Source organism: Oncorhynchus keta, chromosome 17, assembly GCF_023373465.1.
Source record: "Oncorhynchus keta strain PuntledgeMale-10-30-2019 chromosome 17, Oket_V2, whole genome shotgun sequence".
Classification (NCBI taxonomy): Eukaryota; Metazoa; Chordata; class Actinopteri; order Salmoniformes; family Salmonidae; genus Oncorhynchus; species Oncorhynchus keta.
The window spans coordinates 9456886-9483528 of record NC_068437.1 but is presented as its reverse complement, the minus strand read 5'-3'; the positions used below and the strand labels follow the sequence as shown (position 1 = coordinate 9483528).

At 43.6% G+C, this 26643-nt stretch overlaps 1 protein-coding gene across 5 annotated transcripts in view; it reads right to left on the bottom strand.

Annotated features, from left to right (window-relative positions):
* Positions 1 to 11215, bottom strand: part of LOC118396382 (GRAM domain-containing protein 2A) — a 94294-nt gene extending 83079 nt beyond the window's left edge. The window contains exon 1 of one of the 5 annotated variants that reach the window (XM_052465400.1): positions 10856 to 11215. Coding sequence is in view for 2 of the 5 variants with exons in the window: in XM_052465399.1 (XP_052321359.1) it covers positions 2073 to 2221 (149 nt within the window). In the remaining 3 variants the exon portion in view is untranslated. The other 4 variants (XM_052465401.1, XM_052465402.1, XM_052465399.1 and 1 more) reach the window with 4 other exon arrangements.
* Between the last annotated feature and the right edge of the window lie 15428 nt (positions 11216 to 26643).

Below are 26643 nucleotides of genomic sequence, written 5' to 3'. Positions count from 1 at the left end.
CATTTACAACATGAACAATGCCTACACTGTATTTCTGATCAATCTGCTGTTTTTTTTAAACAGACAAAAAAAACAAGGACTTTTCTAAGCGAACCCAAACTTTTGAATGGTAGTACATGTCAGTTCAGTTCAGTTTACACAGCGTAACAGAGAAAAAACACAATATTTGAGAATACATTTATTTGGGAATATATTTCGTAGAACAGACATGCTTCTGTGTTCAGCTTTGTCATCTCCAAACCAAACGTTTGGTTTCGTGAAAGTCACACACCTTGATGGACCCCTAATTAATTGACCAGCTTTGGGTATCCACACGCTAATAACTGTGGGATTCCAGTTGTTCTGCTCACGAGTTGAGACAACCGCAACAGAGTGTGGTTTTCTGCTTGTCATTAGTGGTTTCCTGACAATCCACTAAACTGGCCCTGACCTGAAACAACAAAGCCCTCTTTCATTAGCTAATACCATTCTCCAAGAGAGCAGAAAGTCACTAATGAGAATAACAACCGCAGACTGGGTGGCTGTCTGAGGGAAGACAGGCACGCTAACAGTTGATTGGCTAGCATGGAATGGAGAGACAAGGTAGGTGACAGTTGATTGGTTGGCTGGGAACGGAGAGACAAGGTAGGTGATAACTGACAAGCCGGGCGCAGAAGTGATGTGAGGATCAGGCTGTCAGTTCAGCTAACAGCCCAGCTTATTGAAAAGGTGGGAAGGGGAAGGAGGCGAGGGAGGGAGTGTGGGAGATAACGACTAAATATAGAGGTTCGGCCATCATGAAAAGACGGCAGAGAGAAAGGTTGAAGCCGCTCGCACGGCTCCAGAACCGTTAGCTTGGCAAAGCACGTAGACTCCTTCGACTGGGTGAACAATGAACACATTTAGAAACAGTAATTAGCGGGCACATTAAACAAAATACCCTTGTTTCAACTTCCCTTCAGTGCTCTGAAGGGAATAAAACAGAGTCCGTTTTGCTGAACAGATGCGGTTCAAGCAGATGAGGAAGGCTGATAAGACGGAAGTGAATCTGAGATAAGACCACCACTGAGCTTGACCCTGTCTCCATTCAAGCCCGTGTTTCATACATGATTGGCGACACAGGTCTTTCAACCTCCACCTGCTGCAAAATCCCTTCTCGCCCTAAAAACCTTTCAAGGACTTCAACTTTGTTCCTCTGAAGATGCTGAAGACCCCACATTCTTCATTGGTGTACATGATAAAAACACCCATTCACGAGATATTCTTTCAAGCAGTCAAAGGACAACGGTTAACCTTGGCGGTTCAGCCGGGGGTGCCAGGCAGCGGAGAGTTTACATTGAGACAGATAGGCCGACAGAGGATGTACATGGCATGACAGCGAGTTGACAACGGGAGATGACAAACACGGGGACAGGTAGTGATGCAGAGTGTAAATAGTGTGGTGGCAGCAAACGGAGAGGCAGCAGAGACACCATGAGTTGCCAAAAGTAACTAGGTTGATGAGTCTGTTAGTGTGAGCCTTATGAGATGAGAGAATGACAAATGCACGATTCAATGTGAAAAGTAAATAACTACACTCACATTCAAATTCAAAGGGCTGGATCAGCCCTACTTTAACCAGGGCAGAAGAGGCATTTGCAGCTCTAGGTCTATCAACCCCATATTCTGTACTTAGTCAATTAGTCCTTGCCAGGTTCCCAATCCTCACCAATGCTACCTCACCCAATGACACTGAAGAAGAGATCATTGTGCCATTTGGAGGATGTCCAAAATGCAGCTCAGGGAAAAGCTCAGGGCTGGTCCGGAGGACTAGCTGGCATTGTGTTTTCTTTAGCTGCAATGTGACGGGAGTCGGGACTGCCATGGGGTAGAGTTGGCACCAGGCACTACCCGCCCGGACTGTCCGGACACAAAGGGAGTTTTATATCCCCACAACCTCAAAGATAGAGAAACGGCCAAACGAGACGGAATAGTGATCTTATTGTTGGAGGGAAATAATACAGGAGACGATGAGGTTAGATTACACGTTTCGGGAGGGCGGCGTTTTTTAATAATGGCAGTGAAAAGAGATCGGAGCAATATAAGGAACTTACTCTCTACTGCATGCCAAGCCTGGCTCGTTATTCTCTGTCCAGTGGCCCTGCACTATGGATAGACAAAGGCTTCCTCCCTCGAACAAAAGACCAAACGCATCACCACACAAAAAAAAAGCTCTTGGCAATTCCGTGACAGTGTTGGACATATTTTGCACATATTGTCAGTGGGCTTTCTTTTGTCCCCAGTGCTTTCAAAATCTCACTCTGCCACACAGTCACGTACGGCCGCTATGCACACTGGTATTTTCCTCTCTCAGTCGCCATGGCAACAGCCTGAGAAAAGGCCATTCGAGTCGGGCATTTTCTTCTTCTCGTTACCGAGTTCTAAAGTGGACATGAGGAGACACCTCGTTTAGTGGTCAACCGATAGAAACCCGGTGCAACACACAGCCTGGGCTATATGAGGAGTGCAGGTTAACTCGCGAAAAGGTCAGGTAGCACACAAAACAGGAGGACCTTGCGAGGGTTTGCGAAACGGACCATCTGTGAGCAAGTGTATTCTTTCCGTTCCCTTAGACAAACATGAATGCCTTCAAAAGGGAGTCACAATTTCAAACTGTGCTAAACAGAAAAAAAATGAATACATAGGAACAGAATTCTGATAGTGTTGACATCGTAGATAGAAATAGTAGAGTGAATGTGCAGAAATGTATTTCAGAGTAAAAACATGGGATAAGATGTGAAAAATGTATGTCAGTCTGTTGTCGTACTGTATAAGTGTATCTGGTTTCCTGTTCCTGTCGGCTTCAGCTGTCATTGAAGTGATGCTCCAGAGCTTTTGTATATTGTCACCCGGTAGTTTTGGAAGTAGTGCTCACAAGCAAAAACAGGTCCCTCGAAAATTGTGCACAACCGTGTACTACGCCATCCATTTCATATGAAATGTTCCGTACAAAATGTTATGAAGTAAGTGCTTAAGATCCCGGACAGCATCTTTAAGAAGAGTTGACGCCTCTCTGTTCCCTTCTTTTCCTTTTCTCTCCAGGCCACCCTTTTCACCCATCTCCTGATGTGATCCTATCTGCAACAGCTGCGGAGTTCACACACACACTGCCTGAGAAGACAGGTACAAGCTCCATCGAGACAAACCACGACTACGGTTTCCATGGCTCCCTGATTCTTGGAAACCCATTTCCTGTGATGTGGCTGGGAACATAAATAGATCTAATTAGTCTCATCCCCATTTCTCTTCTCTAATCACAGTGGCGTAGGGTGAAGGTGGTTTATTGGTTCATTTGGCCTTGAGTGTGGAGATCCAGGAGAGTGTCTAAGCACGGCTTTATCGATCGCAGCTTCCTGATGCAGGTTGATGTGTGACCACTGAAGTGTGATCACTACGATATAGGAACTAGGGGTGTGAACATTACAACTTTGAAAACGAAATTGGGATCCTTAACGTTAATAAAAATTCCTAAACGAAAAACAGTGCCGTTATCACAAAACATATTATTTTCATTTTTTTTTGCCTAACTAGACGATAGGCCAATAATGGAAAGATGCGTAATTTAAATATAGACTCAGCGATATTATTATTATTACATTTTTAAATACTTTTTTATATTTAACTAGGCAAATCAGTTAACCTGCATCACCAGCAACATGACTGTGGAAGCTGCGATCGATAAAGCCGTGCTTAGACACTCTCCTAGATCTCCACACTCAAGGCCAAATCAACCAATAAACCACCTTCACCCTTCGCCACTGTGATTAGAGAAGATGCAGAAAGCAAACAGTATAGTGGGTCAATCTCCGCAGCAACTAAGAGTGCGAGGCTCTGGTGTCCTGGCTACCACGCTGTGAACAGCGTAAAGCGAACCCGTGCACTTACGCAGATACTCTGTGACTGGGAGAGCAAAGTGTTGCATCTTAACATCCTGGCCTATTCACTGATGATAGGCCCTGCTTGACTGAAGTTGCGAGACATTGCAAGCCAAACAAGAGATACAGCTGTCCATTGCGAGAACCAGCTTTTGATTGTCCATAGATGGGCCTCGTGCACAGTTCTGACTCGGTCACCGGTCTACCTGCCTATACTTGTGGCCCCTCCCCTCTCTCTCTTCATCCCTCGCTAGCTCGCTACGAAAGATGCACGTGTTTCCGTTTTCAGAAGTACGGCAACTCAGTCTCCTCCGTTCCAAAAATACTGAATCGTTGAAGTGGAGTCCTAGCGGGATTCGAATCTTGACACTCAGAAATGAGAGTCTACACCGGGAGTCAGCATAAAAGGAGTCGAGAAATCAATTAAATTGGAGTCGACTCTCCGCCTCTACGTCATCGTCGTTAACAGTTGGGAAAATGTCAGAAAAAGGCAAGGGACACCGGTGAAGTCCTGTATGACATTACTTTGAGAAGGTAAATGAGAACGAAATGCTAACTTTTCTAGGTGGAATTGAGGTAATGGTAGTACAGGTTCAATGCTTAACCACCCGAAAGTGACTTACCGTGAGGCCCAAACTGTTGCTGGCAGAAGCGCAGCTGCATTGTGAATTCATGTGGAAAACCTATTTTAAAAAATGGTGGTTTCATTTTTTAAAATGTGTTACATCCCGAGCATTAACAAACTATCATTCAACTGGTCTATGCCTGCACCTGTCTGTTCCTTTCGGATTTAATCCGGATACACGGCTTACAGCAACGTATTCCCCTTTGAGAAATCAAATCAGATTTTACTTGTCACGTGCGCCGAACACAACAGGTGTAAGACCTTACAGTGAAATGCTTACTTACAGGCTCTAACCAACAGTGCAAAAAAGGTATTTGGTGAACAACAGGTAAAGAAATAAAACAACAGTAAAAAGACAGTGAAAAATAACAGTAGCGAGGCTACATACAGTAGCGAGGCTATATACAGTAGCGAGACTACATACAGTAGCGAGGCTATATATAGTAGTGAGGCTACATACAGTAGCGAGGCTATATACAGTAGCGAGGCTATATACTAGTAGCGAGGCTATATACAGTAGCGAGGCTACATACAGTAGCGAGGCTATATACAGTAGCGAGGCTATATACAGTAGCGAGGCTATATACAGTAGCGAGGCTACATACAGTAGCGAGGCTATATACAGTAGCGAGGATATATACAGTAGCGAGGCTACATACAGTAGCGAGGCTATATACAGTAGCGAGGCTACATACAGTAGCGAGGCTACATACAGGCACCGGTTAGTCGGGCTGATTGAGGTAGTATGTACATGTAGATATGGTTAAAGTGACTATGCATTTATGATAAACAGAGAGTAGCTGGAGCGTAAAAGAGGGGTTGGTGGGTGGTGGGACACAATGCAGATAGTCCGGTTAGCCAATGTGTGGGAGCACTGGTTGGCCGGGCCAATTGAGGTAGTATGTACATGGATGTATAGTTAAAGTGACTATGCATATATGATAAACAGAGAGTAGCAGCAGCGTAAAAGAGGGGTTGGGGGGGGTGGCACACAATGCAAATAGTCTGAGTAGCCATTTAATTACCTGTTCAGGAATCTTATGGCTTGGGGGTAAAAACTGTTGAGAAGCTTTTTTGTCCTAGACTTGGCACTCCGGTACCGCTTGCCATGCGGTAGTAGAGAGAACAGTCTATGTATGACTGAGGTGGCTGAGGTCTTTGACCATTTTTGGGGCCTTCCTCTGACACTGCCTGGTGCAGAGGTCCTTAGATACACTGAGTGTACAAAACATTAGGAACTCTTTCCATGATAGACCGACCAGGTGAATCCAGGTGAAAGCTATGATCTCTTATTCATGTCACTTGTTACATCCACTTTAATCAACAGTTTCCTGTGTGTATCAATAATGGTCCACCACCCAAAGGACATCCAGCCAACTTGACACAACTGTGGGAAGCATTGGTGTCAACATGGGCCAGCATCCCTGTGGGAAGCTTGACACATTCTAGAGTCCATGCCCCGACTAATTGAGGCTGTTCTGAGAGCAAAAGGGGGTGCAACTCAATATTAGGAAGGTGTTCCTAATGTTTTGTACACTGTGTATATGCTGAGCTTGGTAAGATTTTCATTTGATTAGTTACACAACTTTGCTCTCTCCATCTGTCCTTTCTAGAACTTTCTCCTAATTTGCCAGTGAGGTAGGAAGAACTGGATCTGAGGTCAGTGTAGGTGAATGCCCGGTGACTCCCCAGACCAGGTATCTCCTGGTTTCATCTGCGAAACATGCTCTTCTCTTCCCACTTTTATTCAAAGCGTCATGTTCTCTGAAGTTCAGTAAGCCCCTTGGTGACTGACTGGCTCTCTGGCGTCCTATCTCCGCCAGGATCAGAGTAACGTGCACTGAGATGGCCTGGTCCCAGATCTGTGTGTGCTGTCTGGCGTCCTAGCTCCGCCAGGATCAGAGTAACGTGCACTGAGATGGCCTGGTCCCAGATCTGTGTGTGCTGTCTGGCGTCCTAGCTCCGCCAGGATCAGAGTAACGTGCACTAAGATGGCCTGGTTCCAGATCTGTGTGTGCTGTCTGGCGTCCTAGCTCCGCCAGGATCAGAGTAACGTGCACTGAGATGGCCTGGTCCCAGATCTGTGTGTGCTGTCTGGCGTCCTAGCTCCGCCAGGATCAGAGTAACGTGCACTGAGATGGCCTGGTCCCAGATCTGTGTGTGCTGTCTGGCATCCTAGCTCCGCCAGGATCAGAGTAACCTACACTGAGATGGCCTGGTTCCAGATCTGTGTGTGCTGTCTGGCGTCCTAGCTCCGCCAGGATCAGAGTAACGTGCACTGAGATGGCCTGGTCCCAGATCTGTGTGTGCTGTCTGGCGTCCTAGCTCCGCCAGGATCAGAGTAACGTGCACTAAGATGGCCTGGTTCCAGATCTGTGTGTGCTGTCTGGCGTCCTAGCTCCGCCAGGATCAGAGTAACGTGCACTGAGATGGCCTGGTCCCAGATCTGTGTGTGCTGTCTGGCGTCCTAGCTCCGCCAGGATCAGAGTAACCTACACTGAGATGGCCTGGTTCCAGATCTGTGTGTGCTGTCTGGCGTCCTAGCTCCACCAGGATCAGAGTAACCTACACTGAGATGGCCTGGTCCCAGATCTGTGTGTGCTGTCTGGCGTCCTCGCTCCGCCAGGATCAGAGTAACCTACACTGAGATGGCCTGGTCCCAGATCTGTGTGTGCTGTCTGGCGTCCTCGCTCCGCCAGGATCAGAGTAACCTACACTGAGATGGCCTGGTTTCAGATCTGTGTGTGCTGTCTGGCGTCCTAGCTCCGCCAGGATCAGAGTAACGTTCACTGAGATGGCCTGGTCCCAGATCTGTGTGTGCTGTCTGTTGTCCTAGCTCCGCCAGGATCAGAGTAACCTACACTGAGATGGCCTGGTTCCAGATCTGTGTGTGCTGTCTGGCGTCCTAGCTCCACCAGGACCAGAGTAACCTACACTGAGATGGCCTGATCCCAGATCTGTGTGTGCTGTCTGGCGTCCTCGCTCCGCCAGGATCAGAGTAACGTGCACTGAGATGGCCTGGTCCCAGATCTGTGTGTGCTGTCTGGCGTCCTCGCTCCGCCAGGATCAGAGTAACGTGCACTGAGATGGCCTGGTCCCAGATCTGTGTGTGCTGTCTTGCCAACTCCCATGGTCATTGTCACACAGAGATCGACAGACATCTAGGACCAGGCTAGCATTGCGATGATGGTTAAAAATGATCTAGATACAATATTAAAAACAACCACTGGATGTTTAAAAGTATATTTCATTCAGAGATTTTATCAATAATCCAGACTCACTTGTGCTGTTAAAGGAAAGGTTGCACAATATATATTCCACAAATCTAAAACAACGTCGACTGATTATATTCCTTCAAAACTTTTTTTTTTGCGCAAAAGTTTATAAAAAAAATACTTCTGTTTTCGCAATTTGAATGACATTTATCGAAAAACTTGTATACCAACAATACACTGCGGCTTTGAAGTCAAGAAAAGAACAGCCTGCTGGTGGCTTCGGTGATGGAGGCGAATCGGGGAAGTAGATACTAAAGTGCCCAAAGAGTTTTGTCAAGTTATGTTGCTAGTAGATTATTTTTTTTAAACGTGCCATGCAAAACAAACTGGCCACTTGGATTTAGCATGGTGTATGGGGATGGAATAAGCTAGCAAGCAAGCTACAACAACTCCATCAACACTGCAAGTTAACGGTCAAATACCAATCGGATTAATGTCCATGTTTATTTCAAGATATGTCTTTTATTTTTTGCTCAACTGCCTGATCTTTATTGGCTGATTATAACTTGCAGGGTATTATGGTGACCACTGACCACATTTACATGCACACCAATATCTCATTATTATTCGGGATACTCAAGTATTCTGCTTTTGAGTTTGACGCATATAAACATCATATCCCAATAACCCCCCAAAAAAGCTTGTATCCCGGTTATGAGAAACCCGGTTAAGATGCCTGGTCTTAGACGGGATACTGTCGCATGTAAACATCTTAGCGCATTTACTGTTGTTTTTGTGTGGTCTGCGCAGGCTAGGTTTCGCATATCATGGTTGTTGTGTGATGTTTTCATCTGATTGTCAAACCAATCACTTTGAAAAGTAGGGCACCTGCGCAGTTAAATCCACCATAATAATTCCATAATCATGGATTTTGCTGATACTCCGTACTGGACTGTAAAGCCTCCTGGCTACTTTCACCCCTATTTTAGAAAAGTTTCTGCTGATCATTTCCGACATTTGGTAGGCCGTATTATAATACAACAAGGTGCAGACAATACTGTGAAATGCTTACTTACAAGCACTTAACCTACGGCGCAGTTCAAGAAGAGTTGAGAAAATATTTACCAAATAAACTAAAGTTAAAACAACATTTTTTAAAGGAACAAACGAGGCTTTATACCAAATATCCAACATTTATTAGGCCATTTGTTTGTCAACTATAGTTAGACACATGCAGCTTCTCTTCCGTCATAACTTGTTGCCCCCAGAAGACAAAATAAAGTAGTGCTCACCCGAACGATAGATCATGGCTGCTCTTCGGGAGTTCTAACGACTAGTAACTTTAGGGGTCCAAAAGACATTCAAGGGGCGGCGGTTTTACAACTAAACAAACACAAACAGTTATATTTTGTAGTGCTGCTACTGACCCCAAATCAGAGCCAGAATGCTTCTAAACCTCCTTCAATGGGTCTCTTGTTTAAAAGTGTCCTCGAGTGATCTCATCCCTTCTGTGTTCTCTGTCCCCAAACGAGGAGTCCATTCCAAACAACGCTAGGGGGAAACGGCCTGTCTCAAACTCTGTGGAGGGGAACCATTTCCCCCTAGATGAAGATTTTGGCTTCAGCCTAGTGGACCGGAAACTGTAAACAACATCACACCAGGCCACACAGTAAATCAGTCATTATGGGAGATGCATACCAATAGACAGGGGGCATTGTGTGGTGGATAGGTCTAAGGAAGTTGCCTGGCAAGCAAGAAGGAATGTATATCCACATGATCCAATGTCAGTAGTAACGAATTCAATCATTTACTAGTAAAGTATCATCTTCGCCCACGACTTTCAGACAGCCGTTATATCTACAACACGAGCGGACACAGAACCTTGAGATGTAAATTACCTCGCTGCCGAGAGCCGTGTCCACAGTTTTAGAAATGGGTTCTCTTTGAAGCGCCCAACCTACTTCACTTCAGAATATTAGGCTGGCCAAACATAGCCTGCAGTGCTCAATTAGCATCTTTCATTTCCAATACAAGTACAATAAAACGGACTATTCCCCATTATAAATGGGACAGAATAATGGATCCATCTCTTTCAGACACTCATAATAGAGGTTGGGCCATAGGCAATGTTAACCTGTTTAACCTTTCAATAAAGACAGCTTTACAATTGTCATGGCTGTAATTGGTATTGTGTGATAGGCTTGGGCGACATACAGCATATACCGTACACCGCGGTATTTGGAAAAAGCCACAGGATGGTTTTTCAATGCCGTCAACACGATTTATTTGAAGTCTTTCATAATACGCAAGGCCAAGGGAGCACTGGGCTACATGTTGCAGCTGGATGATACATTGTGTCAGATGGGGCGAATAATAATCACGTGGTTCAGTCTATGAGCGGTTGCATGGAGATCAGAGAGGAAGCTACACTACATATACAAAAGTATGCCAAAAGGAATCAAACGCACTTGTGTCTAATTATTAACCACTCTCTGGAATTGCATGACCCGTTTGACACGAACCATTAGAAAAAATGCATGGCATTACCTTTCAGACAGACACTAAACGTACATGGGGCTGTTGGCTAAACGAATCATAATAACCCAACTCCATATCTGACGTAGCCATGAGTGGAACATCATGTGCTATCATGTGCTGGGTGACAACTTTCCATTCCCAAAGTAGAAACTACTGAGAACCGAGCAAGTCTATTTTAGCAGCCATGATTTCACATTGTCAGCACACTGGAAATCTCTCTCTGCACACCTTTTTCCATTGTCCTAGAGGAACTGTGCACAAAGTTGGCACGGACGAATGACAGGATGAGTGCATAGACTACCACAGCACAGTGGCAGGAGTGTCGAAGATGTGCATTATGTCACTCAAATGGATCATTGAATGGCCAAGCACTAACCTATCCGTTATGTAATAACATAATAATAATGTTACTGTCCGACTTGAATCACCTGTCCATTACCTTTCAACCGTCGGTCATATTAACCAATTCACTTGTCTATCTTGTAAAATAACGGGTAAATAAATACAGTGACAGGAACGCGAGGCAGAAATAAATCTGCCTGTCGTTGACCATGTCTGCGGTCTCGACATGGATAAGAACCTACCGTGGAAACTGGGTAGATATGCTGTCGAGTATATCATTTCCGCGGCGGACTCCGGGAAGAGAAATTAGGGTCGAATGTCCACCTAATCGTCCGCTAAAGGAAGAAGTCCGTGGGTAAAGGGAAAATGGTAGACAAGACTGGAAGAGGAGAAAAGCGGTTGTCAGAGTTGTCGAGCTGTCAAACACAAAGGCAGGAGCACCGAGTAGATGAAATTTCGGGCTGACTAACAAGCGAACTTGTTGCGCTGAGCATCCACCGGCGCTGGGCACTGGTTTATTTATTTACTGTTCCCCGCCTCCTGCATTTTTTTGTGTGCCTTACTACTGTGATCTCTACGGTCCATCTACTACGTGCACTCACTCATGCAGAGAACGCAGAACACATAACTTCTAGTGGTTGATTAACTGTACTGCAAGCAAATATTGTTATTTAAAGGGGAGAATTGAGGCGTTTCAATGCACGGGAATTATAATAATGTTAGGGCTAATAAAAACATTAAAATGTAGGCCTAACAGATGCATTTACCGTTGGTTAGGAGATCACAAAGCAGCATAATACAATGAACATCATGGGTAGGCTACAGTATTGCTTTGTGATAGGAGCCGACATCATAGCATATTTAATCTCAGAGTCTACTGTATACTAAGGCAGGAGATAGTAAAACACATCAGGGTAATTTTAGCATGTACATCTTGGTGGGGCAAAAATATATATATATATTTGATGCATGCCAGCAAAGTCACTACACAACACTAAAACAATACATTAATTGCACTGTAATGGTGACAAACGGTGCCCACAAATTGTTGTCCCAACAGCAGAGCTTTCTTTTCAGCACCATGGAGTTTATCCTTACTGAGCCTTGTCTAACAGCGAAACAGTTCATTCAGCCTCATTTACTGCCTTTAAAAAAAACATAGCTGATATTGCTGACGTACTTAAACAAATGGGGGTCTACTGTCAATTGAGATGTGCAAACTATGGCATAAGGGGAAAATGAGCGGATAAGAGGCAATCCGAGCTAGGACGGACGTAATCAATATAATTATTTGTTCAGCACTTTTGAAATGTACAGTGACAGAATTCAGAACATGGGCCGTTCTTACAGTATTTTCCCTGTACACCAAGTCAAAACTGTATGATAAATAAAGGGGGCATATAAGCAGAAAATTAAAGCTCTTATAAAATGTGATGACTACATTTCTTGAAAACAGGTTATAGGCTACATGTGCACCACCAAGTCAGAACAGTAGGCTAAGTTATGAGGGGAGAAAGGGACCAAATTATTAGGGTGAGGCACATGGGCTACTAACACCTTACTACACAACATACACTTAGTATTACTTTCTTGGCTACAGTATACAGTGGCAAGGAAAAAGTATGTGAACCCTTTGGAATTACCTGTATTTCTGCATAAATTGGTCATCAAATGTGATCTTATCTTCATCTAAGTCACAACAATAGACAAACACAGTCAGCCTTAACTAATAACACACAAACAATTATACTTTTCCATGTCTTTATTGAACACACAGTGTAAACATTCACAGTGCAGGGTGCAAAAAGTATGTGAACCCTTGGATTTAATAACTGGCTGACCATCCTTTGGCAGTAATAACGTCAGCCAAATGTTTTCTGTAGTTGCAGATCAGACCTGCACAATGGTCAGGAGAAAGTTTGGACCATTCCTCTTTACAAAACTGTTTCAGTTCAACAATATTCTTGGGATGTCCAGTGTGAACCGCTCTCTTGAGGTCATGCCACAGCATCTCAATCGGGTTGAGGTCAGGACTCTGACTGGGCCACTCCAGAAGGCATATTTTCTTCTGTTGAAGCCATTTTGTTGTTGATTTACTTCTGTGTTTTGGGTCATTGTCCTGTTGCATCACTCAACTCCTGTTGAGATTCAATTCACAGACAGATAGCCTTACATTCTCCTGCAAAATGTCTTGATAAACTTCAGAATTCATTTTTCCGTTGATGATAGCAAGCTGTCCAGGGACTAAGGCAACAAAGCAGCCCCAAACCATGATGCTCCTTCCACCATAGTTTACAGTTGGGATGAGGTTTTGATGTTGGTGTGCTGTGCCTTTTTTCTCCACACATAGTGCTGTGTGTTCCATCCTTCCAAACAACTCAACTTTAGTTTAACCTGTCAACGGAATATTTTGGAACACCCAGATGCTCTTTTGCAAACTTCAGACGTGCAGCAATGTTTTTTTGTGGACAGCAGTGGCTTCTGTCATGGTGTCCCCCCATGAACACCATTCTTGTTTTACATATCGTGGACTCGTCAACAGAGATGTTAGCATGTTCCAGTGATTTCTGTAAGTCTTTAACTGACACTCTGGGATACTACTTAACCTCATTGGGCATTCTGTGCTGTGCTCTTGCAGTCATCTTTGCAGGATGGCCACTCCTAGGGAGAGTAGCAACATTGCTGAACTTTCTCCATTTATATACAATTTGTTTTAATGTGGACTGATGAACATCAAGGCTTTTAGAGATATTTTTGTAACCTTTTCCAGGTTTATGCAAGTCAACAATACTTAATCTTGGGTCTTCTGAGATCTCTTTTGTTTGAGGCATGGTTCACATCAGGCAATGATTCTTGTGAATAGCAAACTCAGATTTTGTGAGTTTTTTGTAGTGAGGGGCAGCTCTAACCAACATCTCCAATCTTGTCTCATTGATTGGACTCCAAGTTAGCAAACACCTGACTCCAACCAGGTTCTGAGGGGTGGCCAGTCCTCTTCTGGGTGTGCCAGGTTGAGATTATAACAGTACATGGTGTACATGGCGAAGATATTCAAACGTTCATAGATGACCAGCAGGGTCAAATAATAATAATAATCACAGTGGTTGTAGAGGGTGCAACAGGTCAGCACCTCAGGAGTAAATGTCAGTTGGTTTTTCATAGCCAATCATTCAGAGTTAGAGACAGCAGGTGCGGAGAGAGTCGAAAACAACAGGTCCGGGACAAGGTAGCATTTCCGGTGAACAGGTCAGGGTTCCATAGCCACACGCAGAACAGTTGAAACTGGAGCAGCAGCACGACCAGGTGGACTGGGGAAAGCAAGGAGTCATCAGGCCAGGTAGTGTTGAGGCATGGTCCTAGGGCTCAGGTCCTCTGAGAGAGAGAGAGAGAGAGAGACAGAGAGACAAAGTGAGAAACAGAGAGAGAGAATTAGAGGGAGCATACTAAAATTCACACAGGACACTGGATAAGACAGGAGAAATACTCAAGATATAACAGACTGACCCTAGCCTACGACACAAACTATTGTACCATAAATACTGGAGACTGAGACAGGACGGGTCGGGAGACACTGTGGCACCGCCCGACGATACCCCCAGACAGGGCCAACCAGGTAGGATATAACTCCACCCACTTTGCACAGCCCTCACACCACTAGCGGGATATCTTCAAACCGTCAACTTACTACCCTAAGACAAGGCAGAGTATAGCCCACGAAGATCTCCCCCATGGGGGGCCCAGGCAGAGACAGAAAGGCAGAGACAGCAAGGGCGGTTTGTTGCTCCAGTGCCTTTCCGTTCACCTTCACACCCCTGGGCCAGACAACACTCAATCATAGGACCTACTGAAGAGATGAGACTTCAATAAAGACTTAAAGGTCGAGACCGAGTCTGCATCTCTCACATCGATAGGCAGGCCATTCCATAAAAATGGAGCTCTATAGGAGAAAGCCCTACCTCCAGCTGTTTGCTTAGAGATTCTAGGGATAAAAAGGAGGCCTGCGTCTTGTGACCGTAGCGTACGTGTAGGTATGTACGGCAGGACAAAATCAGAAAGATAAGTAGGAGCTAGCCCATGTAATGCTTTGTAGGTTAGCAGTAAAACCTTGAAATTACCCCAAGCCTTAACAGGAAGCCAGTGTAGTGAGGGTAGCACTGGAGTAATATGACATTTTTGGGGGGTTCTAGTCAAGATTCTAGCAGCCGTGTTTAGCACAAACTGAAGATTTTAATGCTTTATCTTGGAAGCCGGAAAGTAGAGCACTGCAATAGTCTAATCAAAAGAGAGATCATTGTCCAGATTAACACCGAGGTCCTTCACAGTCTTATTTGCAATGACTGTACAACCATCAAGATGAATTGTCAGATCCAACAGAAGATCTCTTTGTTTCTTGAGACCTAGAACTGGCATCTCTGTTTTGTCCAAGTTTAAAAGTAAAAAAGTCCTTATGTCTGAAACACAGGCTTCCAGGCAGGGCAATTTTGGGGCTTCACCATGTTTCATCAAAATGTACAGCTATGTATCATTCGCATAGCAGTGAAAGTTAACAAAGTTTCCAAATGACATCACCTAGAGGTAAAATAGATAGTGAAAACAATACTGGTCCTAAAACAGAACCTTGAGGAACAGAAACGTACGGTTGATTTGTCAGAGGACAAACCATCCACAGAGACAAACTGATATCTTTCCAACAGATAGGATCTAAACCAGGCCAGAACTTGTCCGTGTAGACCAATTTTGGTTTCCAATCTCTCCAAAAGAATGTCATGATCCACTGGTTGTCATAGGTGTTTGCACCAATTTGTAAGTCGCTCTGGATAAGAGCGTCTGCTAAATGACTTAAATGTAAATGTAATGATCGATGGTGTCAAAAGCAGCACTAAGGTCTAGTAGCACGGGGACAAATGTTGAGCCTTGGTCTGACACCATTAAAAGGTAATTTACCACCTTCACGAATGCAGTCTCAGTGCTATGATGGGGTCTAAAACCAGACTGAAGCATTTGGTAAATATTGTTTGTCTTCAGGAAGGCAGTTTTTTAAAATTTTTTGAGAGGAATGGGAGATTTCATATAGGCCGTTAGTTTTTTATATTTTCTGGGTCAATGTTTGGCTTTTTCAAGAGAGGCTTTATTACTGCCACTTTTAGTGAGTTTGGTACACATCCGGTGGATAGGGAGCCATTTATTATGTAGGTGTATTAAAATAGGTGGGCCAAGCACAGGAAGTAGCTCTTTCCGTAGTTTCGTTGGAATAGGGTGCTGTATGCAGCTTGATGGCTTCGAGGCCATTTTTATTTGAAAAAATAAAATTTTCATTCATTAGTGTCAAGAGATATACGATTTTTAAAAACTTGAGTGTCTCCCTTGATCCTAGGTCCTGGCAGTGTTGTGCAGACTCAGGTCAACTGAGCTTTGGAGAAATATGCAGATTTAAAGAGCTGTCCGTAATTTGCTTTCTAATGATGATGATCTTTTCGTCAAAGAAGTGAATGAATTTATCACTGCAGAAGTGAAAGCCATCCTCTCTTGGGGAACACTTTTTAGTTATATTTACGACAGTATCAAAAATAGCAGTGGAGGCTCTTCGATATTGTACGGTACTGTGTTTCCAAGCTAGTTGGTAGACTTCCAGTTTGGTGTAGCACTATTTCCGTTCCAATTTTCTGGAAGCTTTCTTCAAAGCTCCTGTTTTTTTCTGTATTCCAGGGAGCTAGTTTCTTATGATAATTTTTTGTTTTGTTTTTAGGGGTGAGACGCAGGGGGTATTAGGGTATTACGCAAGGTAAAATTGAGTTCCTCAGTTAGGGGTTAACCAATTTTTGTACTCCGGCGTCCTTGAGTAGGTGAAGGGAGTCTGGAAGCGCATCCAGGAATCTTTGGGTTGTCCGGGAATATATAGACGGCTTTTGATGATCCTTGTTTGGGCTCTAAGCAGATTATTTGTTGCGATTGCAAACTTAAAAAATTGGTGGTCCGATAGGCCAGGACTATGAGGAAAAACGTTAAGATCCACAATATTTATTCCACGGCACAAAACTAGGTCCAGTAGTAGGTCAGGAGACATGTTGGACAAAACCCACTGAGTCAATCATGACTCTGAAAGCCTTTGGAGTGGGTGTGTAGACTTTTCCATGTGAATATAAAAATTACCAAAAATGTGAATATTATCTGCCTTGACTACAAGGTCCGATGGGAATTCAGGGAACTCAGTGAGGAACACTGTATACCAAGGCATGAAGCCTGTAAACAGTAGCTATAAAAATGTATTGAGTAGGCTGCATAGATTTCATGACTAGAAGCTCAAAAGAAGATTTTTTTTTTTTTTGTAAATTGAAATTTGCTATCGTAAATGTTCGCAACACTAGTGTCACTAGTGTAACCAGGAGAAGACGCCTCATTTCACTTGTAAATTCATCAGGCTTAGGCCATGTTTCAGTCAGGCCAGGCAAATCAAGATTATGATCAGTGATTAGTTAATTGACTATAACTGCCTTGGAAGTGAGGGATCTAACATTGAGTCGCCCTATTTTGAGATGTGAGATATCACAATCTCTTTCAATAATGACAACCTATTGAAACATTCTGGGAACCTTAAAAGAAAAGATGAAATGTGTTCTGGGAATGTTTTTGTAACATCAGGCAAATGTTTTATACAAACATTGTATAATCATCAGCACGACTTGACAGTTGTTGTGTTACGAGAACATTTGACCGCAACGTAACAAATGTTCTGGGAACAGTGACTATCTGAAGAAGTTCACAGTCCGTATGTTTACGTTCAATGTGCTGTCTCGGTCTATTTGTTGAGGCGGTGGGTTCACATCAATCAACATGTTGGACTTTTTATTCTTCATATAAGCATCCTCCTAGGACACACGCAGGTTTCTAGGGTTTGATTTTCAAGGAACAGCCAACAATTATCTCTCTCTTCCATTCGGGCTAGCACTAGCTCCCTGAAAGTTCAGCAATGTGTAGAGGCAGCTTTCACACCCCTGAGACTGCGGTATGAGACACAACTTCCCTTGTAACCTCACCTCTCCAATCTAGGGATTAAGCTCAATCAGATGAAGTGCTTTTTGGTGCCAACTCAGAGAATAGAATAGACGTATATGTAATGCTTTATTCTTTCTCTTATGAGGCAACACTCTCAGGCAACCGCATAGAGTGGGTGTTTGCCCAACGGCTGTGTACATGGCATGTCACCTCAATCGTCAGATACTAGCTGTTAGATATGCTATTTACTCTGTACTGTGTGTGGGAGGGCTCAGAGGCTGCCGTGGGATCGCCATGCATATTTAACAGGAGGATGAGTACATACACTGGAACCATACCAGACTACTAGTATGAAAACGACATATCCTGCATGATAAAAAACTTTTAGCGGCTTGTAATACGAAGTTCGTCTCAGACAAAGGTAGACAAAGGTACAGAGCCTTCAGAAAGTATTCCTACCCCTTGACTTATTCCACATTTTGTTGTGCTACTGCCTGAATTCAAAATATATTTCTTTCTCACCCACCTACACACAATACCCCATAATGACAAAGTGAAAACATGTATTTAGAAATGTTTGCCAATCAAATGAAAATGAAATGCACAAATATGTAATTTATGTAAGTATTCACAACTCTGAGTAAATACATGTTAAATTCACAGTTGGCAGTGATTATAGCTGTGATTCTTTCTGGCTAAGTCTCTAAGAGCTTTCCACACCTGGATTGTACATTATTATTTTCAAAATTCTTCAAGCTCTGTCAAATTGGTTGTTGATCATTGCTAGACAACCATTTTCAAGTCTTGCCACATACAGTGGGGCAAAAAAAGTATTTGGTCAGCCACCAATTGTGCAAGTTCTCCCACTTAAAAAGATGAGTGAGGCCTGGAATTTTCATCATAGGTACACTTCAACTATGACAGACAAAATGAGAAAAAAAAATCCAGAAGATGACAATTGTATGATTTTTAATGAATTTATCTGCAAACTATGGTGGAAAATAAGTATTTGGTCACCTACAAACAAGCAAGATTTCTGGCTCTCACAGACCTGTAACAACTTCTTTAAGAGGCTCCTCTGTCCTCCACTCGTTACCTGTATTAATGGCACCTGTTTGAACTTGTTTTTTTTGTGTTTTTTTTTCACCTTTATTTAACCAGGTAGGCGAGTTGAGAATACGTTCTCATTTGCAACTGCGACCTGGCCAAGATAAAGCATAACAGTGTGAACAGACAACACAGAGTTACACATGGAGTAAACAATTAACAAGTCAATAACACAGTAGAAAAAAAGAGAGTCTATATACATTGTGTGCAAAAGGCATGAGGAGGTAGGCGGATAATTAAAATTTTGCAGATTAACACTGGAGTGATAAATGATCAGATGGTCATGTACAGGTAGAGATATTGGTGTGCAAAAGAGCAGAAAAGTAAATAAATATAAACAGTATGGGGATGAGGTAGGTCAAATTGGGTGGGCTATTTACCGATAGACTATGTACACCTGCAGCAATCGGTTAGCTGCTCAGATAGCAGATGTTTGAAGTTGGTGAGGGAGATAAAAGTCTCCAACTTCAGCAATTTTTGTAATTCGTTCCAGTCACAGGCAGCAGAGAACTGGAACGAAAGGCGGCCAAATGAGGTGTTGGCTTTAGGGATGATCAGTGAGATACACCTGCTGGAGCGCGTGCTACGGGTGGGTGTTGCCATCGTGACCAGTGAACTGAGAATAAGGCTGAGCTTTACCTAGCATGGACTTGTAGATGACCTGGAGCCAGTGGGTCTGGCGACGAATATGTAGCGAGGGCCAGCCGACTAGAGCATACAGGTCGCAGTGGTGGGTGGTATAAGGTACTTTAGTAACAAAACGGATGGCACTGTGATAAACTGCATCCAGTTTGCTGAGTAGAGTGTTGGAAGCTATTTTGTAGATGATATCGCCGAAGTCGAGGATCGGTAGGATAGTCAGTTTTACTAGGGTAAGTTTGGCGGCATGAGTGAAGGAGACTTTGTTGAGGAATAGAAAGCCAATTTGATTTTAGAATGGAGATGTTTGATATGAGTCTGGAAGGAGAGTTTACAGTCTAGCCAGACACCTAGGTACTTATAGGTGTCCACATATTCTAGGTCGGAACCATCCAGCGAACGGTTGAAAAGCATGCATTTGGTTTTACTAGCGTTTAAGAGCAGTTGGAGGCCACGGAAGGAGTGTTGTATGGCATTGAAGCTCGTTTGGAGGTTGAATAGCACAGAGTCCAAGGACGGGACGGAAGTATACAGAATGGTGTCGTCTGCGTACAGGTGGATCAGGGAATCGCCCGCAGCAAGAGCAACATTATTGATATATACAGAGAAAAGAGTCGGCCCGAGAATTGAACCCTGTGGCACCCCCATAGAGACTGCCAGAGGACCGGACAGCATGCCCTCCGATTTGACACACTGATCTCTGTCTGCAAAGTAGTTGGTGAACCAGGCAAGGCAGTCATCAGAAAAACCGAGGCTACTGAGTCTGCCGATAAGAATATGGTGATTGACAGAGTTGAAAGCCTTGGCAAGCTCGATGAAGACGGCTGCACAGTACTGTCTTTTATCGATGGCGGTTATGATATCGTTTAGTACCTTGAGCGTGGCTGAGGTGAACCCGTGACCGGCTCGGAAACCAGATTGCACAGCGGAGAATGTACGGTGGGATTCGAGATGATCAGTGACCTGTTTGTTGACTTGGCTTTCGAAGACCTTAGATAGGCAGGGCAGGATGGATATGGTCTGTAACAGTTTGGGTCCAGGGTGTCTCCCCCTTTGAAGAGGGGGATGACTGCGGCAGCTTTCCAATCCTTGGGGATCTCAGACGATATGAAAGAGAGGTTGAACAGGCTGGTAATAGGGGTTGCGACAATGGTGGAGGATAGTTTCAGAAATAGAGGGTCCAGATTGTCAAGCACAGCTGATTTGTACGGGTCCAGGTTTTGCAGCTCTATCAGAACATCTGCTATCTGGATCTGGGTAAAGGAGAACCTGGAGAGGCTTGGGCGAGCAGCTGCGGGGGGGGAGCTGTTGGCCGAGGTTGGAGTAGCCAGGAGGAAGGCATGGCCAGCCGTTGAGAAATGCTTGTTGAAGTTTTCGATAATCATGGATTTATCGGTGGTGACCGTGTTACCTAGCCTCAGTGCAGTGGGCAGCTGGGAGGAGGTGCTCTTGTTCTCCATGGACTTCACAGTGTCCCAGAATTTTTGGAGTTAGAGCTACAGGATGCAAATTTCTGCCTGAAGAAGCTGGCCTTTGCTTTCCTGACTGACTGCGTGTATTGGTTCCTGACTTCCCTGAACAGTTGCATATCGCGGGGACTATTCGATGCTATTGCAGTCCGCCATAGGATGTTTTTGTGCTGGTCGAGGGCAGTCAGGTCTGGAGTGAACCAAGGGCTATATCTGTTCTTAGTTCTGCATTTTTGAACGGAGCATGCTTATCTAAAATGGTGAGGAAGTTACTTTTAAAGAATGACCAGGCATCCTCAACTGACGGGATGAGGTCAATATCCTTCCAGGATACCCGGGCCAGGTCTGTTAGAAAGGCCTGTTCACAGAAGTGTTTTAGGGAGCGTTTGACAGTGATGAGGGGTGGTTGTTTGACTGTGGATCCATAGCGGATACAGGCAATGAGGCAGTGATCACTGAGATCCTGGTTGAAGACAGCGGAGGTGTATTTGGAGGGCCAGTTGGTCAGGATGACGTCTATGAGGGTGCCCTTGTTTACAGATTTAGGGTTGTACCTGGTGGGTTCCTTGATGATTTGTGTGAGATTGAGGGCATCTAGCTTAGATTGTAGGACTGCCGGGTTGTTAAGCATATCCCAGTTTAGGTCACCTAACAGAACAAACTCTGAAGCTAGATGGGGGGCGATCAATTCACAAATGGTGTCCAGGGCACAGCTGGGAGCTGAGGGGGGTCGGTAGCAGGCAGCAACAGTGAGAGACTTATTTCTGGAGAGAGTCAATTTTTTAATTCATAGTTTTTATCAGTATAAAAGACACCTGTCCACAACCTCAAACAGTCACACTCCAAACTCGACTATGGCCAAGACCAAAGAGCTGTCAAAGGACACCAGAAAACAAAATTGTAGACCTGCACCAGGCTGGGAAGACTGAATCTGCAATAGGTAAGCAGCTTGCTTTCAACAAATCTACTGTGGGAGCAATTATTAGGAAATGAAAGACATACAAGACCACTGATAATCTCCCTCGATCTGGGACTCCACGCAAGATCTTATCCCGTGCGGTCAAAATGATCACAAGAACGGTGAGCAAAAATCCCAGAACCACACGGGGGGACCTAGTGAATGACCTGCAGAGAGCTGGGACCAAAGTAACAAAGCCTACCATCAGTAATACACTATGCCGCCAGGGACTCAAATCCTGCAGTGCCAGACGTGTCTCCCTGCTTAAGCCAGAACATGTCCAGGCCCGTCTGAAGTTTGCTAGAGAGCATTTGGATGATCCAGAAGAAGATTGGGAGAATGTCATATGGTCAGATGAAACCAAAATATAACTTTTTGGTAAAAACTCAACTCGTCGTGTTTGGAGGACAAAGAATGCTGAGTTGCATCCAAAGAACACCATACCTACTGTGAAGCATGGGGGTGGAAACATCATGCTTTGGGGCTGTTTTTCTACAAAGGGACGAGGAAGACTGATCCGTGTAAAGGAAAGAATGAGTGGGGCCATGTATCGTGAGATTTTGAGTGAAAACCTCCTTCCATCAGCAAGGGCATTGAAGATGAAACGTGGCTGGGTCTTTCAGCATGACAATGATCCCAAACACACCGCCCGGGCAACGAAGTAGTGGCTTCGTAAGAAGCATTTCAAGGTCCTGGAGTGGCCTAGCCAGTCTCCAGATCTCAACCCCATAGAAAATCTTTGGAGGGAGTTGAAAGTCCATGTTGCCCAGCAACAGCCCCAAAACATCACTGCTCTAGAGGAGATCCGCAGGAGATCTGAGGAATGGGCCAAAGTACCTGCAACAGTGTGTGAAAACCTTGTGAAGACTTATAGAAAACGTTTGACCTCTGTCATTGCCAAATATATAACAAAGTATTGAGATAAACTTTTGTTATTGACTAAATACTTATTTTCCACAATAATTTGCAAATAAATTCATTAAAAATCCTACAATGTGATTTTCTGGATTTTGTCTTCTCATTTTGTCTGTCATAGTTGAAGTGTACCTATGATGATAATTACAGGTCTTTCTCATCTTTTTAAGTGGGAGAACTTGCACAATTGGTGGCTGACTAAATACTTTTTTGCCCCACTGTATTTTCATGCAGATTTAAGTCAAAACTGTAACTCGGCCACTCAGGAACATTCACTGTCTTCTTGGTAAGCAACTCCAGTGTAGATTTGGCCTTGTCTTTTAGGTTATTGTCCTGCTGAAGTGTGAATTAATCTCTGTGTCTAGTGGAAAGCAGACTGAACCAGATTTTCCTCTAGGATTTTGCCTGTGCCTAGCTCCATTCGGATTCTTCTTTATCCAGAAAAACATCCCAGTCCTTAACAACTACAAGCGTACCCATAACATGATGCCACCAATCTGCTTGCAAATATGGATAGTGGTACTCCGTGATGTATTGGATTTGCCCCAAACATTTGTATTCAGGACAATAAGTGAATTGCTTTGCCACTTTTTTTTGCAGTATTATTTAGTACCTTGTTACATTATACAGGCTTCCTTCTTTTCACTCTGTCAGCTAGGTTAGTATTGTGGAGTTACTACAATGTTGTTGATCCATCCTCAGTTTTCTCCTATCACAGCCGTTCAATTTTGTAACTGTTTTAAAGTCACCATTGGCCTCATAGTGAAATCCCTGATGAGTCATTCAAAAATCATGTTTAAACGCTATTATTATAGCACACAGTGAGTCTATGAAACTTATTATGTGACTTGTTAAAAAACCCTAAGGTTGATGTCCGCGCCCCTGTGGAAATCAATTGGCATAATAAAACAATCCCCATAAAAATCGGTCAGTTTTGGTATTTGGTATTTTATTAGGATCCCTATTAGCTGTTGCAAAAGCAGCAGCTACTCTTCCTGGAGTCCACACAAAACATGAAACATAATACAGAATTAGACAAGAACAGCTCAAGGACAGAACTACGTACATTTTTAAAAAGGCACACGTGGTCTACATATCAATGCATACACACAAACTATCTAGGTCAAATAGGGGAGAGGCGTTGTTCTTTGAGCAATATGAAATGGAACGGAGTTCCATACAATAATGGCTCTATATAATACTGTACGTTTTCTTGAATTTGTTCTGGATTTGGGGACTATGAAAAGACGCCTGGTGGCATGTTTGGTGGGATAAATGTGTCTATCAGAGCTGTGTGTAAATTGACTATGCAAACCATTTGGGATTTTCAACACATTCATGTTTCTTATTAAAAGAGTGATGCAGTCAGTCTCTCCTCAACTGTTAGTCAAGAGAGACTGGCATGCATAGTGTCGTGACGTTGTATTAGCTGATGTGATGACTGTTGCTCATCGAATGATTACAAGTTTCTAATTGCGGGATTAACTGAATCAAGCAATTATTAACTCATTAACCTGGGGCACCATGGGAAAACCAGTTTTAATTGAGTTTCTATTTCCCAAATTAACTCAAAGAATATCAGAATATCGATTTTACAACAGCCGCTAATTAACCAGTTGCCTCTACCAATCTCGTTCTGAACGTCGTATAGCCCGTGAATCTGCAAGGACCCGGGTCCCACCAATGAATTTGTACCACACCAATCTTAGTTGAATATTTATTTACTAAAAATCTAAAATGATGATAAAAGATACACATAGACAAAACACATTATAGGCTATTGATTAGAACTTAGTATAACGGGCCAACACACTGTGGCGCGTGTTACACACAATGAGGATTTCAAAAGAGAGAGAAAAAATAAAGTACACAAGAGAAATATATATTTGGGTGAATTTGTCAGCTATGCTATTCTAACCCTAGCCTTGCCCCAAACTACCGCTCTTATGGGTCAGAATATAATGATGTAGTTACGTGGGGATGATCTCTGAGGATTCTCTGCGTGGACCGTTCCGCTGTTCAATGACGCACTTCTCCTGCGCCCCCCCTTTTGTCCTCCCGGCAGTTATGAGTCTGTTCCCTCACCCTTTTCTCTGGAAGGGGTCTTCTGAGGACAGACAGCTCTGTAGCTCAGAGCTCACAGCATAGGAATGAAACCCTTTAGATACCACGATTCGATGGGAGATGGTGGCTAGGTGGTTCGACTTGAATTCACCCCCTTAGACACAGCTACTCATCCGTAGCTTGGGTAGAAAAGGTTTTCTTTGTCCTCAAACTTGAGTTGCGTTCTGGGTTCATTGACTTTTTTAGACCTTGCTGCAGATGGGATCACGTAGTCCTCCTGTAAATTCTATACTCACAGGTTTTATACCCTTGTGTCAGAAGTGGGCGCAGCCGCATTTAGGGCAATTCTCTGGGCGTACCAAGTTAAGATCAAGGTCTAGGTTTTATTCAAATCCAATTTTAGACAATTCACTTAACATTTCATCTTCCCCAAAACATTCTCTTTGATTTGGATATTTTCCATACAACGTAAAATGTATAAACATCAAACATCTACTAGGAAAACTCTTCACGTTACAATGTTTTCGTAATAACGTCATCTATTAACCTTTAATAACAAAACAAAAATGACATACATTTTCATATTCCATCTATCGTCATGACCACCATTGTGGCTGACGGAAACCATTGTTCCAAAGTCCCTTTATTTCAAGTTTAATGTTCTGAGGCTGGTTCTCCATAGTAACAGGACAAAGGAATTTGTCTGTGGCCTGAGATTTACCAGGGGCGTGAGGGGCCATAAAACCCCCCACATCTTCAGACCCCTAGATCTCTCCTCCTCTGTTGGGGTTGAGAGATAATCTGTAGGGTTGTGGTCTCCTGTAACCTGACCTGGTCAGGACAGTCATGACAATAGTATTTATATTAGCCTCTGATTACAATTAAGAACAAAACATGCTGCTCTGTTCTGGTCCAGCTGCAGCTTAACTGGACCACACGACTGGACAATAATCAAGATTAGACAAAACAAGAGCCTGCAGAACTTGCTTTTTGGAGTGTGTTGTCAAAAAAGCAGATATTATTACGGCGAGACCTCTCCCCATCTTTGCAACCATTGAATCTATATGTTTTGACCATGACAGTATACAATCTAAGGTAACGCCGGTCACAACTTGCCCCTATGTTGAACATAATAAACGGCTCTCTATCCACCGGATGTGTACCAAACTCACTAAAAGTGGCAGTAATAAAGCCTCTCTTGAAAAAGCCAAACCTTGACCCATAAAAATAAAAAAAACTATATGCCTATATCGAATCTTCCATTCCTCTCAAAAATTGTAGAAAAGGCTGTTGCGCAGCAACTCACTGCCTTCCTGAAGACAAACAATGTTTACGAAATGCTTCAGTCTAGTTTTAGACCCCATCATAGCACTGAGACTGCACTTGTGAAGGTGGTAAATGACCTTTAAATGGCATCAGACCGAGGCTCTGCATCTGTCCTCGTGCTCCTAGACCTTAGTGCTGTTTTTCATACCATCAATCACCACATTCTTTTGGAGAGATTGGAAACCCAAATTGCTATACACGGACATGTTCTGGCCTGGTTTAGATCTTATCTGTCGGAAAGATATCAGTTTGTCTCTGTGAATGGTTTGTCCTCTGACAAATCAACTGTAAATTTCGGTGTTCCTCAAGGTTCCGTTTTAGGACCACTATTGTTTTCACTATATATTCTACCTCTTGGGGATGTCATTCGAAAACATAATGTTAACTTTCACTGCTATGCGGATGACACACAGCTGTACATTTCAAAGAAACATGGTGAAGCCCCAAAATTGCCCTCGCTAGAAGTCTGTGTTTCAGACATAAGGAAGTGGATGGCTGCAAACGTTCTACTTTTAAACTCGGACAAAACAGAGATGCTTGTTCTAGGTCCCAAGAAACA